The sequence below is a fragment of the Ascaphus truei genome, chromosome 4 (assembly GCF_040206685.1).
Source record: "Ascaphus truei isolate aAscTru1 chromosome 4, aAscTru1.hap1, whole genome shotgun sequence".
Lineage (NCBI taxonomy): Eukaryota > Metazoa > Chordata > Amphibia > Anura > Ascaphidae > Ascaphus > Ascaphus truei.
The window spans coordinates 44,129,347-44,146,846 of record NC_134486.1 but is presented as its reverse complement, the minus strand read 5'-3'; the positions used below and the strand labels follow the sequence as shown (position 1 = coordinate 44,146,846).

At 39.3% G+C, this 17,500-nt stretch overlaps 1 protein-coding gene across 1 annotated transcript in view; it reads left to right on the top strand.

The window, feature by feature from the left end:
* Window positions 1-9,041, top strand: part of RPS6KC1 (ribosomal protein S6 kinase C1) — a 153,720-nt gene extending 144,679 nt beyond the window's left edge. Inside the window, exon 16 of the mRNA XM_075595641.1 lies at window positions 8,127-9,041. Within this exon, the coding sequence (XP_075451756.1) occupies window positions 8,127-8,237 (111 nt within the window). The 3' untranslated portion in view covers window positions 8,238-9,041. The remainder of the gene's footprint in view (window positions 1-8,126) is intronic.
* The last annotated feature ends 8,459 nt before the right edge of the window (window positions 9,042-17,500 follow it).

The window sequence follows — 17,500 nt, the reverse complement described above, 5'->3', positions numbered from 1 at the left end:
CCTGAAATATTAGTTACGTTATATTAATGGCACATTGGCTGTTTTATGAGGTGTCGTACATCAGGGTCATTTAAAGTTTCTTGTTGCTGGTTATTTTGTAAAAACGCACGGCAATAACAATCAGGAACTGATTAGTCCCTTATTAATGCTTCCATTTCCTAAGTCAGGCCCAGCCAATTCCAAATGGGAAAAAAATAATCAAATGGGTGGCTATTAGTATTGCCTTATGTTCAAAACCTTCACTTCTAGAGTAGTTGACAGTTCAAATGACCATTGACAGTATGCAATTATTACATTTCTACATTAGTCAGAAATAATGAAGTCTGCTTAGAATCAGTCCTAATAGGGTACTTGAGGTCTGGCGCGAAGAGTTTATGAAAACAGTTTAATCTGCCATTATATTTGGGCAAAACATGGGGTTCAAACCTTTTAGCTGTTGTTACATGCCCTCAGCCTTTGTCTGGGGCTCCCAGTGTTGACATATGCCTGTACAATACAGAGCTGTGATGTCAGTGGTGGTGCAGCATGTCTGCGAGAAAAAAAACCATCAGAGCCACCTGTGTTGGTAAACCAGAAGTAATAAACTTACAGAATGCAGTTTCTCGGATTAACCTCTTCACCTTCTGTGACCCAGCTACTTTATTAGACTTCATAACAGGCCCCTTGCAAGTACTCACTGGGGAGTCTTGGTGACTTGCAGGGAATCATATTTGTTGCAATTTGATTACTCAAGGAAGCCACCAGTCAGTACTGTCAGGAAGCCCTTTGCCGGAAAAGGAAGGGGTCTCCTAGCATGGTAGCAGTTTGTCTGTTTTGCCTTTCCTTTTCCACCCACAAAAAAGTTCACCAATGTCACAGACAAGTCCAGGGGGATCGTCTGGTTCGACAGTAGGGAAAATGATGCCAATCCTAGCCCTGCTTTAAGATTTGTGACTTCATTCTGATACCCTTCAGAGTTTATTTGGATATCTGAGACACACTGAGACAGATGTTTGGTAACGCTCCAGAGCCACGATACGTGTTTTTAGTTTTGTTTTATTGACCTAAACATATACTTTTGTTACATTCAAATACTGAAAGGTAAGATTTCTGTCTGAAGATTAAATATAGAGCAGCAATTACCTCAGTGAGAAAATCTAAGAGCTCCGTTTTCACATTTATATGTATGTAACTTCGCATATTATCATGTCCTCCTTGTAGTGCATATACTAGCTCAATAGAATGCATTTGAAGTGTCAAATACTGTACATGCAGCACACAATTTGAAACAACTAATACATTTTGGTCCATCAGAAAGAAAAATACCTGTTCACTGAAATGTCTCCTTTATTTGAAATGTGTATATTTTTAATCATCTTTTTGCATATTCAGTAATATAAATGTAGTATTCAATAGCTTATATTTAATGTGCATTTAAAAAACTAATGTGGGCAAAGGTGTTTCTACTTACAGTACAAATTCAAAACCGCATTAAAAAAAAAACACATTAATTTAGTATTTATGGGGAAAAAAGAAAAGCGCAAAACCGCCCATAGCGCAACATTACAGTAGCTTTAATAAAATAATAGAGGTGAAAGTAAGTGGGAAAACCACTCACAATATCTGTGTTAAATAAAAGCGTTCACACTTTTGGGAAGTGTGGACCTGTGCAGGTGCCTCGCACAGCTAGTCTCCCTTCCCAGCTGATCGAGGCGAGCTGTTGCTTCAATGACGTCTTCATCAAGTGCAAGGAGAGATAGTCCAGTGCCTCTACTCGTCTGGCAATCACTGGTATTCAATACACCCTACGTGTTTCGTGATTGATCTCACTTCATCAGGGGAAGAATGCTATGGGCGGTTTTGCGCTTTTCTTTTCTTCCCATACATGTTGAGAGACGATTCAGACACCGCAGATGGAACGCTGCATGCCCCTTAACATAAGGATAAAGAGGACACCAGGATTCTACAATTGGACTAATACAGATGAGGAATATTTGTGGGGACATTCCCCATATATTGCTGGACTATTTATTACTGGACTATTGTTGTGTGTTATTTACAGTTCATCTTCTGAATTGTTTGCACCAGTTTATTTCGTTTTTAAGATCAATACAAACCTTATTATTTATTTAGATTGCACTTATCATAATCACTAGTGAATATTTCTTTATAGCGCACATTTTCTTTGCTTCACATTAATTTAGCACTGCTCACATATTGTAAGTCATAGTATGAATAGTTTTTTCTTCTTTCCCTAGTCTGGGAAACACTTTAGTCCCATTTACCTGAATGTAGCTAAAGTCTTCTGCATTACGGGCAAGACATGTTCCCAGCATATTGAATTTGGACCTTTAGCAATCAACCAATGTTGTTGTTTTTTTGTTTATTTTTTAACTCCCTGATTATCAAAGGGTTTTACAGTGCAAAACAATGTGGTGAGACGTTGAGGCTAGTGGGCACATGATTCACATGGGGTCTTAAGTGATTTCTTGGAAGTTGGGAGTTTTACCGATGTCAATAGCAATGTTATTCCAGAGCCTAGGTTCTTCTGCTGAGAATGTCCTTTTTTTCAATGTTGGTGGATTTGAATCAAGGAACACTGAGCAGTGAGTAGACTTGTTGACTGATATCGAGTGATGTATTCCGAGATGTATGTTGGTGCTACTTCATGAATGACTGTAGAGAGGACTTTGAAATCAGTTTGATTGGTAGCCATTGAAGTTCCACTGGTGTGGTAACATCTGCACAGGTTTCCCATTGTTCTAGCTGTAAAATTCTGAATTGCCTGTAAATGATTGATCTGGTTGTTTGGCAAGCTTAGATAAGGTGTTTCCGTAGTCGAGTCTAGAGGTGACCAGAGTGTGAGTGACCTTCTGCATGTCTTTTCCCCTAAGAAATGGCATTTAGTCTCTTGATGGAGCGGAGTTTGTAGAGGCAATATTTGATTATCTTTCACTTGCTCTTACATAGTTACATAGTAGATGAGGTTGAAAAAAGACATGCGTCCATCAAGTTCAACCTATGCTAGATTTAGACAACAAATACTTTATCCTATATCTATACTTATTGATCCAGAGGAAGACAAATAAAAAAAAAACCAGTGGCATACAGTATCATCCAATGATATTTAATAAAGGGAAAAATTAATTCCTTCCTGACTCCAAGAATTGGCAATCGGATTACTCCCTGAATCAACATCCTTCCCATGTTTACTTATTTGGTATATCCCTGTATACCTTTCCTTTCAGAAAAGATGTCCAACCTTTTTTTTTGAACAAATCTATAGTATCTGCCATCACAGTCTCCATGGGTAATGAATTCCACATTTTAACTGCCCTTACTGTAAAGAACCCTTTCCTTTGTTGCTGGTGAAATCTCCTTTCCTCCAACCTTAAGGGATGGCCCGAGTACTTTGTTACTGCCCATGGGATGAATAGTTCTTTTGAAAGCTTCTTGTACTGTCCCCGAATATATTTGTATTCAGTTATCACATCCCCTCTTAGACGTCTCTTTTCTAATGTAAATAAATCTAATTTAGCTAGCCTCTCCTCATAAGTTATTGTCCATCCCCTTTATTAATTTGGTGGCTCTTCTCTGCACTCTCTCTAGTTCCATAATGTATTTTCTGAGGAGTGGTGCCCAAAATTGTACTCCACATTCAAGGTGTGGTTTTACTAATGCTTTATAAAGGGGCATAATTATGTACTGAGACTGTGGAAATGGAGTTCTTGAATATTACATATAATGGTTTGGCTATTACTGAACTTAACTCCTTGAGAAGTCTTGGGTGTATGCCATCAGGGCCAGATGCCTTATTTACTTAAATTTTTTCACGCTGCCTATGAACTTCTTCCTCAGTTAACCAATTGTTCATTAATATGGAGGTTGTAATTTCCTCCTCCCGTACTACTATTTAAATGGATCCTTCCCTGGTAAACACAGAGGCAAAGAATGTTTAATACCTCTGCTTCTTATCTTCCTATCTCCAATAATCTGCCTGCCCGTTTCACACTGAAAGGGTCCTATATTTTCTTTTCTCATTTTTTTGTTATTAAGGTACTTAAAGAACTTTTTAGGGTTGATCGTACTTTCTTTTGCAATCCTTTTTTCATTATCCATTTTTGCTAATTTGATTGCCCTTTTCCTATTTTTGTTACATTCCTTATAATTTTGATATGATGTCTCTGTCCCTTCTGATTTAAAGAATCTAAACACCTTCCTCTTCTTTTCCATTTCCTCCTCTACCTGTTTATTTAGCCACATTGGTTTTGACTTATTTCTTTTATACTTATTACCCAAGGGTATACACTGATAAGTGTGCTTTTCTAACAATGTTTTAAAGACTGCCCTTTATCTTCAACATTTTTCCCTGCAAAAACAACATCCAATTGTATTACTTGTAGATTAGTCCTCTTTCATTGTGAGGATACGATCAATGGTGATGTCCAGGCTTTTCACTGTTTTGGTGGTTGCTTGTAGTGTAGTCATCTTGAATTGTATTGAATACGTTTCTTCATTTTATCAATTTGTTTCTGACGTCCATATGTAGTTTGAACCAACTGTCACCCATCCATGTTATATCTGCAAAGCAAACTTCATTAGCAGCGAAGTGAGATGAGATACTGTACCTGGGGTAATAGTCACATATAGCTGGATGCCATCTGCATGTTGATGATACTTAACACTATCATTTGCAGTTATGGGACCCAGTGGCTTCATATAAATCTTGGAGAAGAGAGTGCCTTGAGGCAATCCACGTGTAATGTATGTTGTGTATGATGAGATTGCATACATGCATACTCTGGACTCCTGCTTTAGCAGAAGGTAAGGCATTTAAGAGCTCTGTAGGTAATCCCTGCAACTGTTTACAGCCTGTGTAATAGGCAGCTAAAGTCAACTATGTTGAAAGCAGCCAAGAGATTCAGCAGGATGAGAATTGAAGACTGTGAAGTCTTCTAAGGGCTAACAGAGTTTTGCCCAAAATATTATTGTTCTGTAGGTGGAGCTCTTACCTTTTATGGAACCTTGGAGAGGAATGCGTGGTGGTAAAACTGAAACTATTTAGGTCTGGGGTATCTAGTGTTTCAGAAAAGAGATCAACGAAGGCCGATTTCAGGTTGTCTGGGAACTTGATTTAATCAGTTGATCTATTGATTGGTTGACTATCCTTAGGATGGTGCTTTCTGAGGCTTTCACAAGCAATGATGGGCAAGGGTCCATGTAACATGTTGTTGGTCTTAGGTTGTTGTTAAAGTCTATGGTAGTTCCCCACAGTGTTTGTTAGAGAATCCAGGTGGTTCCAATTGAGCAACTGCAGGCCCTCTCTGATATTCTGGATCTTGGAGTAGAAATGCTGAGTGAACTATTGAGAGCTCTTTGGTTGTTTCTACTCCATCTCCATTGCAGGGGCTGTATCTGTGAGAATGGTGTTCAGAGCTCTATGGAGCAGCAGTTTACATTTACTATACATTCTTTTAGTTTTTCTCGGTTTAGTAGTTGATTGAAGTTTTAAGACAGCTAAGCTTCAATTATGGTGTGCTCGGGCCAGGGTACTGTTGTGGTGGAGATTGCATCCAGGTAAGTACCATTTGTAAAGATGAGGTCTGTGTGACTGTGCCTGTCGGTGCTACCAAAAATGACTTATCTATATCCAAGTGATATGTTGGTATCCAGTTTGAGTCTTGCTTATCTCCTGGATGAACAATGGGATTTGAAATCACCTAAATTTATAGAGGTTCTTTCGTTTACGTTTTTGTGAGGTTGCCAGCTCCGTAAGCTCTGAGTTGAAATTGAGAAAAAGCCTGGTTGTCAGTTAGATAGTGGTGCTGTCTCTGCTTGCATTGAGCCTGACCAGCAGATGCTCACAGAAGGTGGCTATCAGTTGGTTTGAGTACTTAGTGCAGTGTAGAGCCCAATGTGATACCAGAACTAAGCCTACACCCTTCCTATAATTCTGTTTGTTTTGGGTGTGGATATATATCGTAGCCTGAAGAACATCATTGATTGTTTATAGAGCAATTCTTGTCTCTCAGGCAAGTGTGATGGTGACAAAAGTGGGTCTGGAATCCACAATGAGATTGTGGAGTACAGTTCCTGGGCTTTATTTGTCACAGCAGATTTTTGCATTGATTAGTAGAAACTTTGTGGTACTTCTGTATTAAGTTGAGTCTCAGTAGTCAATATTACATGTTGTGTTCTATGTAGGGATTCTGTTTCTCAGAGTTAATTTTTTTTTGTAAAATCGTTATTTATTTTTTGTTCTGGTGTTTATATATTTATTTTTTAATCAGTATTAACAATGAAAACATTTAGATTTAGGTGTTAATCCACGGACTTGTGTTTAGTTTATATACTTTCTCTGAGTTACCTTTGTATCCATTGTTTGACTGGGTTTCTACACAGGGTCTAATTCAATAAGTAACTTAATTTCTATTTTTTTATCGGTTTTAACTGGAAGTGCAAGATGATTAGGCGGTAGTGGTTTTTCTGTGTTTGTCGTAAAACCTAAAACCGGAATTCCTTGTTATATGTATTCAGCAGCCTATTCACTAAGTGCACATGTGGTCTTGGTAATTCATTGGTTAATATTAATACATGCTTGGTATGGGGGAACTTGTGATTGTTCTATTTAAAAAAAAAATCTCATGCAACAAATTATGTGAGTAGAATGAAGTAACTCCAATAGGTTTTTTTAATTTTTCGTTTGCAGTCTACAGTATATGAAATAATGAGAGCAGGCCATTCAATTGTCCTTAAAGCTGCAGTTCAGGCAATATCCTACATGTATGGGGTTTTTTTTTGTTTGTTTTTTAAAGAAATTAATTCTGTACTATGGAAAATACTTGTAGCATTTAAAAAATGCATTTTTAAAGACATTTTTAAAGACATTTTTAATGTATTCTAATATAAGAAGCATTTTTGTTTCTATAGCAACATTTACAAAGTCACAAGCTTCCTTCCTCTTCTGAGACAGGCTCTGGCACAACCCTTTTGCCCTCTCTCAAGCAGTGCACCAATTGTATCTAGTGCCTGCTTGGTCACATGATCTTCCACACAGAACTTTGCATCGTGGGTAATCTTCTACAGCCCTAAAGTGATATAAAGAACCCTCGAGCCGAATCTTCAGCGATCAATTTACAGGAGAACGGATTGATCGGCAACTTAGCTAATCACTTGTCAGTGTGTAGATTGTATTGATGCACATATTGAATGGAATTGTTTTTAATGGCAGCTTGAGCTGCAGCTTTAAGTGCTAGACGTGATAGAACCTTAAAAAGTTGAAGGTGGGGTTGAGGAGTCTTATTCTCTGTCTCCAGGCAATAGCTTGCATTTTCATCATGTCTCTAAGCACTTCCTGTCTCTAACAAAGACTTATCCCAAGCCAGAGGAGACCTGTGGACTATATACAGGTGCGCCGACGAGTATTCTAAAACTTGCCTTAAACTTGCCTTGGAAAATCTGGGGCTATCACCAACAAGATCCAGGTACATGCTGGGTACATTTCAGTGACATTTCTGCATAGACTAATGACCCATCGGATTAACACATCAGGGGTCCCTGGCAGTCCCATTCAGTTTGAATAGGACTGCCAGGGACCCCCGCTGTTAATCCGATGGGCCATTAGTCTGTCTGCATAAATGTCACTGAAATGTTGCAGCATGTACCCAGCATGTACCTGAGTCTTGTTGGTGATTGCCCCAGATTTGTTTTAGAATACTTGTCGGCACTACAGTACATGAAGTTTTTTTGAATATATAGTATTTCCCTCCCAAAATAACCTAGAATTAATGCTTAGTAAAACACTGACTCACTTAAAGCAGCAATCCACTCGCCATTAAAAAATAAATAAAAGGTCTCCTTCCTTCCATTGCGAAGTCCCACCCTTTTCCACATTCTGTTGTTGAATTCTGCTCGCTGGGAGAATAAAATGGCCACTGCCATTCTCGCTTATTAAAACCACAAAGGTTGTCATGGAAACCGAGGACGCCAGTAACATAATAAACTGAAAACTCATCCCAAAATAAAGATTTTAGAAAAATGAGACGTGGGAAATAGATCAGCACAACATGAATTCTCTGGCTATGTTATGAGTTTATTTTGTTTTTCGGGGGGGATATTGCTGCTTTACTAAATTGTATTTCTCTTAGCTTTTGCAGTTTAACCCTTCGGAGCGACTTGGAGCGGGAGTTGCAGGTGTCGAAGACATAAAATCTCATCCGTTTTTCGCTGGTGTGGATTGGGTAGAGCTTACGAGATGAAACCTTACATCTGAGGAAGCATTAATAATTTACTACCACGGAATATTACCTGTAAAGGACAATAGAGGTGGATTGCCTGAAGGAGTTTTACTTGTGTTCACATCTGAACATGGAGATGTTTCTTTGATACAGTACAGTTGGCGACTGTAATAACACTTTCTTCTAACAACGACATGGTGGCCGTTGCTGAATTATATAGTGCAATACCGTCCTTTTAGGTGTTCATTTTTTGGGGGGGGCGGTCTATTAAAATGACCAACAACTTGGGGAAAAAGATGGGTGCTAGTATGCTTTGCATGCTACCTGAATTAAAGTTGTGTGAATGCGTATGTTTGCATAGATACAGTATAATACTATGGGCATTGTTAGTGATTGTTAAACAAGCTCTTTATTGAATTGCATTATGTATGAAAGAGGGTGTTAAGAAAAATTTAAGAAGAACTAAAGTAAGATATTGCAATGATTACACAACAATAAAGGCATGTATCGGTCATAATGTTTTTACTGTTTCTGTATTATTCCCATACTATTTAAGTTATCTAAAACGTATGCAAGAACCCTTTGGATTAACTATATGATTACTCCTCTGTGTATGCCAGATTGAGTACCAGTGTTTTTATATTTTAATTTTCACTTTGTGTATACTTAATCTGCTTGCTCTTCTATGTAACCACCTAAAATTGGACGACTATACAAAAACATATTTTTACACCATTAAGAAGTACATTACAATATATTTGCAAATGTAATATGTCCAGAAACAGAGCATTTTGTTGGGGGAAATTACATTTTTTAGCACATTAATGCCCATTGTCTTTATTTGTGTGAATCTGCATTATGCCTCCAGCACCAACGAAACCTATATTACTGGGTTAATGTGCTTTTCTTTTTCTGTTGCTCATCACTTATGGAAGAACAGATCTAGTTCAAACTTAGAGACTTTGCTCCGTATCCAACCAATGCATTAACAAAGTGCCAGAGGGAAAATAAAGTTAGTGTGGTAAACTGGGACAACTAAAGATTTGCCTAGGATCATATGGAACAGTCTTTCTAAGAACTGTTCTATGGAAACCCCAGCCTAGCCATGTTTTGGGGGAGAACCAACCATACACATTGGGTAGACGCGTACATGTGTGCTTTGGAATTCATTGGTTATCCCTAGAGTCGCGTCTGGCTGGGATTGGGTGGAGAAACACTGAGTGACTGTTGGTGGCAGAGACTAGAATTACATCCACAAACCTCTGGACCTACAGACTTCAAAACATATACTGTAGTGGAAAAAATCTATTTGCACACCAACCAAGATGCAACTTTAATTATAAAGTAAAGTGAGTGTGATATTTTTCTTCCTATCGTGTATACTCTGTGTTCACAAATCACATCACAATTCAAAGATATGCACAGTATGTTTCCTTTAAAAGAAAATAAAGACAGCTCAGAAGGTTTATTTAAGATTTCATTTGTGTAACTGCATTAGAGCATGTTACATAGTCGCATAGTAGAGGAGGTTGAAAAAAGACATGTCGATCAAGTTCAACCTACAGTAGTGCCGACGAGTATTCTAAAACAAATCTGGGGCAATCACCAACAAGACCCAGGTACATGCTGCAACATTTCAGTGACATTTCTGCAGACAGAATAATAGCCCATCTGATTAACAGCGGGGGTCCCTGGCAGTCCCATTCAAACTAAATGGGAATGCCAGAGACCCCTGCTGTGTTAATCTGATGGGCCATTAGTCTTTGCAGAAATGTCACTGAAATGTTGCAGCATGTACCTGGGTCTTGTTGGTGATAACCCCAGATTTTCCAAGGCAAATTTAAGGCAAGTTTTAGAATACTCGTCGGCGCACCTGTATACTAAATTTAGATGACAGATACTTATCTTATATTTGTATTTACAGTATTTTGAGCAAGAGTAAGGCAAACAAAAATCCCCAGTGAAGCATCATGAAATGCTGTCTCATTAGGTGAAAATGATCATCCTTCCAGACTCCAAACGAAACGCGTCGTTCTAGGTATAGTGTGGAGCCTTTTTGACCTGCAACTGCTCCCATAGCTGCTTCCAGCCTCTGGAACACAGCCCTGCACCCGGACGTGGAGAAAGGGACTTACTGCTACCAGAACTGGTTCTAGCCACGGAGACTACATTATTGATATAAGTCTTTGAGCTTTTAATTTATCTGTTTAATAAAATCACTTTTTATCTTTCCTACTGCCTGATTGTCAATTACCCCGAGTTCAAACTGCGAGACTGCAGATACACCAATTACAGTGGATTCCATGCTGCAAGTTTTTGCCCTCATCACCTACACTCACACAAGCCCGTGTGAGTTTATCTATTTATGTATCATTCTTTTATTAACACCATAGTGTGGTTAAATTCTCTGTCCTCCCACTCATTGGCTCTCTGTGTGTGTGTTAGTTCCCTGTGTCTTACTGCAAGACACTAAGATTGGAGACAGAGCTATCACCCACAGTGGACCACACGCTGCAAACAGTTGCCCTTATTGTCATCACTCTCACAAGCCCGTGTGAGTGTATTTATTTATTTATTTATCTACTTTGGCTACTGACACCATACTGTGTTTTTAGCTTTGTTCCTTTGCTCACTTTGGACCCCCCTCTGTGTGTCTGTCTCCTGTGTGTTCGAAGCGGCTCCTATGAGCCAGAACATACGGCTAAAAGGAAACATCAGCAAGCGATTCACGCAAGCCAGTATCCGCTCCAGTAGATGATCCCACTTCGTGACCAAACTAAGAATATCAAAGACAACGCTGAGGGATCCTGCTCACATGTGCCCGTGTGAGTATTTATAGTATTATCACCCCTCACTCTACTGTTGATATACCACAATGTATTATCTTATGTTCCTTCTCCTTACATGCGCTCATCTCCATTCCATCCTCCAAATAATGGCAATCAGATTTCTCCCTGGATCAATATCCTTCCCATGATCTTCCTACAGCTTGTAAGGGAGCTTCAATACACATGTATGCAGATGACACAATCTTATATGCACACAGCCCTAGCCTCTCTGACCTTGAACACATACTTCAATCTGACTTTTTGAGACTTAAAAATTGGATTTCCCAAAATAAACTGTTTTAAAACACTGACAAGACTGTAACAATGGTATTTGGGACCAAGGCTATATTTTTAAAGCTTCCAATGACTGAGCTCCAGATCAGAACCAACGCTAACACCACCCTAACTCCTGTTACTAGTTTTAAATACTTGGGTATATGGTTTGACTCCCATTTAACATTTGGGATGCCCTCTGATACCCTGGCATCCAAAACCTATGCCAAACTTGGCGTACTTTACAGGAACAAATCCTCCCTAAGTCTGCTGGTCAGAAAACGTATCGCACAGCAGATGCTAATGTCAATTATCAACTATGGGGACATAGTATACGGCTCGGCACCCCAAACCCACCTTGGCAAACTTGATATCCTCTACAATTCAATTTGTCGTTTTGTTCTCCAATGCAACTACAACACATCACTGTGAAATGCTCAAAGAACTAGTTTGGTCATCACTTTAGTCCAGGCGCAAAGTTAATCTTTCCTGTCTTGCCTTCAAATACTTTCTGGGCAAGCTAACAGTCTATCTGAACAAGCTCCTCAAACCTGCCACATGCAGCACTTATCTGAGATCTGACTCCAAAAGACTGTTCATGGTCCCAAGGTTCAGCAAAGTATCCGGTCGCTCCTCCTTCTCTTACCGCGCACCCCAAAACTGTAACAATCTACCGGACACTCTCACAGCCACCACCAGTCTAAATTCTTTCAAAACTAAAGCTGTCTCACATTTTAATCTGGTCTGTAATTGTTACATATGCCTATAATGTATATTATCTCTAACTGACCATGCAATGTCTTGTATATAATGTATACCCTGTTCACTAATGTAACTGTATTTGTAACCATGTATAATTTGTCATCCTAACTCTATGCACAGGACATACTTGAAAATGAGAGGTAACTCTCAATTTATTACTTCCTGGTAAAACATTTTATAAATAAATGTTTACTTATGGGGTATATCCCTGTATACCTTATCTTTCTAAAAGTCGTCCAACCTTTTTTGAAGATATCTATTGTATCTGCCATCACAGTCTCCATGGTTAATAGATTCCACATCTTAATTGCCCTTACTGTAAAGAACCCTTTCCTTTGTTGCTGGTGAAATCTCCTTTCCTCCAACTGTAAGAGATGATCCCGTGCCCTTGGGATGAATAGATTTTTGAAGTGAAACTTCTTTGCTGGCACCTGCAGAATTTTGATGGGAAAAATCTCATTGTGTTGTTACGTAATCCGTGATGGAAGTGGCGTCATGGCCGCCGGACTCGGCACATGCGCGCAAGACTCAGCGCATGCGCAGAAGCGGCCACAGGACTCGGCGCATGCGCAGAAGCAGCCTCAGCAGAGTAGCCAGGGGCCTGTGCGCAGAAGGATCCTCGGGCCTTGGTGCATGCGCAGAAGGGGCCGCCCAACGAGAGAGACACACACACTTCGGCTTCTTTAAAATACAGTAGAACAAGAAGCCTCCACGACGGCTTCCACAAAGACAACAAGACTCAACCATAAAATGTAAAGAGGAACAAATTGAAATCTTTATAAAAAAAAAACCAATATTTGAACAGCTGTGCTATAAGACAATCAGAGCAGAAATAATCAGGACCTGGAGTCAGATACTCCTTTATCTTAATGCCCTTTGTGATGCTCATAGCACAACATACAGGTACACGTTCATAAACAAGTGGACAGATCGGAATAGGAAACGATAGAAAAAGTGTCTGACAATGACAGAATCAACTGTCATTTATAGGGAAAATGAAACCATCATCCTGTGATCTTCCCGTACATGATACAGTGCCAATATAAAAGAAAAGGATGCCAGGGAGAGTACAAAAACTGGAGGGGTACGAATAACTGAGCTCTATTTAATCACATATGAGAAGTGTAAGTTTTTGTTTTTTAACGTCATGACCTAGCCATATAGATGTAGCCAGAAGCACCTGAACTGGAGCTGTGGCTTCAGAAAAAGTGAGAGCTGTTGGTAGCTACAGAGGACTTTTCTTTATCAGGACCCCCACAGTAATAATCCTCTGAGCCGGGGGATGCCGTGGTTACATGCTCGGCAGCAGGGAAAGATTAGCTACATCTGTATAATACTTCCTTAAGAATCAACACATTTTTTTTAAATAGAAATGACCATGTTCAAACATAAATATTAATGTGTTCAGACAATATACTTTGGTTTCAACAATGCTACATACAGCATATCAATTAAATATATTTTAACATACCATAATGAAAGTTGTGTGTAATTCTACTAGCTGCAAACCTGGTACAAAATAAAATCTACTAATCTACAGCATACAAAATAAAATCTATTTTATAACATGGAATATCTTCTTTAGATCAATCTAATTGTAATTACTTCTTCACTTTTAGCACAGGTTTTGCTGCCATGAGACCTTATTACAGGAGATAAAGACCTAAATGATTTTCATGACAACATATGGTGAAGTGTATGTACCTTTCAATAGGACTATCTCATAGAAAAAGACCTGCAGCACACACCTATTAATTATATATATATACATACACAAAACTTAAGCGCTCGTTTAAATTAATCAATATATTATATCTTAGAGCAGTATAATTGCCCCAAAGTAAGGTGTAGTATAATCTACGTGCTTCTAATGTGAAGACATAATAGACAAAATTCAAAACAGATGTAAACATGCTAGATAACCAATGTATAGATATTAAAAATTATTAAAATCAAAATAGAATGTCCATAGTAATAGTCCATATACAACTAAAATAAAAGGATATATAATGCCGTGGCATTATCAAGAGGATCTCCGCAGCTTCTCAAGAGGATGAACCACATCCACAAAAGATCTAATAGAAAAAAGGAGCGTGTGCCACAGAGCATAAATCTGTGCAGCCATTTATTTTCAAAAATGGTGTAAAATAGCACACTCACAAATGTACAGTAGCTAGGATATACACATTTAGAGATAATCTATCTCAGAGAGCTGATACTCATCTGGAACTTCTGATATGCCACAACAGGGTGTCATCACTTGGAATTCCAGGGGCCAAGATGAAACAGTAGAGTCCTTGTATTAAAGCCTCCTGGAAGACAGAGTACAGTAGTGTAATAGTCAAGTAGCAGCAATGCAGTTAAAAAAATGTATCGCTCTGACCACATGAAATAGCGCGAGTGTCTCAATACACAAGACGCTCGTGGCAACGTGATGACGTAATACGTCAGCATCCGGGTCCCAACGCGTTTCATCATCAAATATATATATATATATATATATATACATACACACACACACACACACACACACACACACACACACACACACACACACACACACACACCTGAAGTTTAGGTAGGTCAGAGCCTGTACGTTGGATATAGCAGGCGGGACACTGCGCACATACACACACACACACACACACACACACACACACTGTTACTAAATACATTCCAAGTGAGTATTGTAATGGGAGACCAGGCCGTTTACACCTTTTTACCAGGATAATTCATTTATCAAAAGAAGACAATGAAATAACAATGAAAACAATGAATAACTACTTGTTAGACTTTATTAACCTGTCAGGCTTTATTAACCTGTTATGCCCCTTACCTCATTATTTAAACATATTTAACTGCTGCTAGTACTGTATAAGAATAACTTTTTTTTTTTATTAACCACTTCGTTACTTAACACATTTACAATAGCTTAGTTTCTTTGAGGAGGCAAGTAGGAATTTAGACAGGGTAATGCAGTTGATGTGGTCTACTTAGATTTTGCAACAGCTTTTGATACAGTTTCACACGAGGCAAGTGTGAAAAATGTGATAGAAACAAATGGTGAACTGTGTTCTAATAATCGTGAATAAAGTGCTTAATGGTGAATATTAAGTGATATATAAAAATATACATATATATAAAAAAACCTGTTACTTAAATTGTGAGGTTGTGCTGCTGATTTCGTGGAATGGCTCCACAGACCAAAACTAAAGAAAAAACGACAAAAGAAACAGCGCAAAAAACCTCATAGTGTAGTATATAAAATTATATTGTGATAAAACAGGTGAGTATTGCACGTACATCAGATTAAAAATTACTAGCAGGACATGTATATGGACATGTTACCAATCAGCAACAGATGGTGGGTTAGGAACGATCACCGGATGGAATCTCCTCTCGCGTCTCCCGTGAGTAGTCCCAACACCGCTCCACTCGCCCAGATGGAAGTCAGCTGCCGCACGGCGTGGACACAGCAACCAGATGGAAGTCAGCTGCCGCACGGCGTGGACACAGCAACCAGATGGAAGTCAGCTGCCTGCATGGCGTGGACACAGCAATTGCTGCGGGGAAGCAGACTCTCTCTCCCTGGCTCTCTGGCGTCGGTTAGCGTGCATGGCGTCCACTAGGTGCGTGCATCAGTGACGTCATCAAGTGGCGCCGGTAGTTATGCAGTCTCGGCAAGCCAAAGGAGCAACGGGGGACAACGGAGATAAAAACGAATGGCAGATAGGGTAAATCCACTGCGGGTAGTGCTAGGAATGCGCCCTCTTTATCCAACGCGTTTCATACATGTGGTGTACTTCGTCAGGGATATCAGAGGTCTCTGGTAGGGTGCTTCATATACCTATCCTCCTCCTGTGATTGGCTGTTGATTTTGAGTCCAGCCTCTCAACAAGGAAAGGAAGATTTAAAGGGGTAGGCTAATGTTTAGCCCTCTACATACACATTTACATATTAAAAAACTTTATTAAACACTGGATACTCCAAATAGAACATACTAAAAAAATAAAGAGACATCTATTAATAAACACAATATAATACTATATATTAAATGTTAAACATGATATATGGACTAACAGAAAGAAAAAGAAGGAATAGAATTGGGTTTGTTCCTTCTAGGAGTAATTAAACATCCTCAGTGGATGTATTTTTAACTCATCTACTGCACCGACACACTTTATTCGAGCAAATGCCTGGTTTGTACCTGGCAGAAACCTGGAATCCGCCGCTGCTCACCTCTTGCATGCTTCGTTGCGTTTGCCTTCCCAGCCACGGTTCATGCCTGGCTGACGGGGGCCTGATCTGTTAAATGATAATGAGAATGATTTACTAGGCTGCGATGTTTCGATTGTCCACCAGATGGCATAAACTCATGACTTAAGTAATGTGTGGCCTTTGCAAGTTGTTTCGTTTCCAAAAAAAAGTTACTTTATCCCAGTACAGTATGCTATTGTGTAACTTGTCCTTGAGACTGAAGGAATAGTTGCAAAAAATGTATCAATTTAGGCTTTACATACAGTAATGTATTAAATAAAGACAAAGATCATTTTCACTTACACTATTCTACAGAGACATGAGTGTTCAAGTGGAGCCCGTGTTCCAAAAACCTGACAGAAGTTATGCTTATTTGATATGGGCCGCTATAAATGCAACAGAGGATAAGATGGCAACAGTTGTTCAAATTTATCAGTATTTTATCGAAAATTATGACTTTTACAGATTTTCGCCAACTCCTCATTTGTGGAAGCATGCAATAAGGAAAAGGTTATGTAGTGACCCCTGTTTTCACCGTATTGAGCCCCAATTTGTTGGAGGGTATTGGTGTGTGTCACAGGGTTTTTCCCGTATCTATGATAATGGAGGCGGCAAAAGGCGAAGGGTCGTGTTAAAACGAAATAAGAAGCGACAGTCCCTGCCAAGCAATGCGCCAGAACCAGAACCAGAACCAGCAGCAGCACCAGCTTATCATCATGGTCCCGCCGTCGGTTACAACTCTGAGATGGATTTCGCAGCCAGTTTTGATGAAGCTTGCATGTACCTAAGAGATTTCCCGCTGACTACAGGTGGGCTAGTCCCTCTGCAAAATGATGAAAGCTGGACTGGAAGTGGGCCGGCGCCAGCGCAAGCTGAATGGGAAATTTAGTACAATACTGTACAGTATGGTGAGTACTGTATTTTTGCCGTATTATTTTGGTGGGGCTGGCTGGGAACTTCTTTAGGGGGCTGACCATTACTGTACATTAAAACTTTTCATTTTGTTTTTCCTCAGAAAAGAAAACGGCTAATGGGGGGATTTCGATGGATTATATTGTACTGTATGCTGATGTTTTCCGGCCATACAGTATACTGTGTAATAAACCCGAATAAATAAAACTATGCATTTATTCTACAGTATATGTTCAGTAAATTACTGCACAT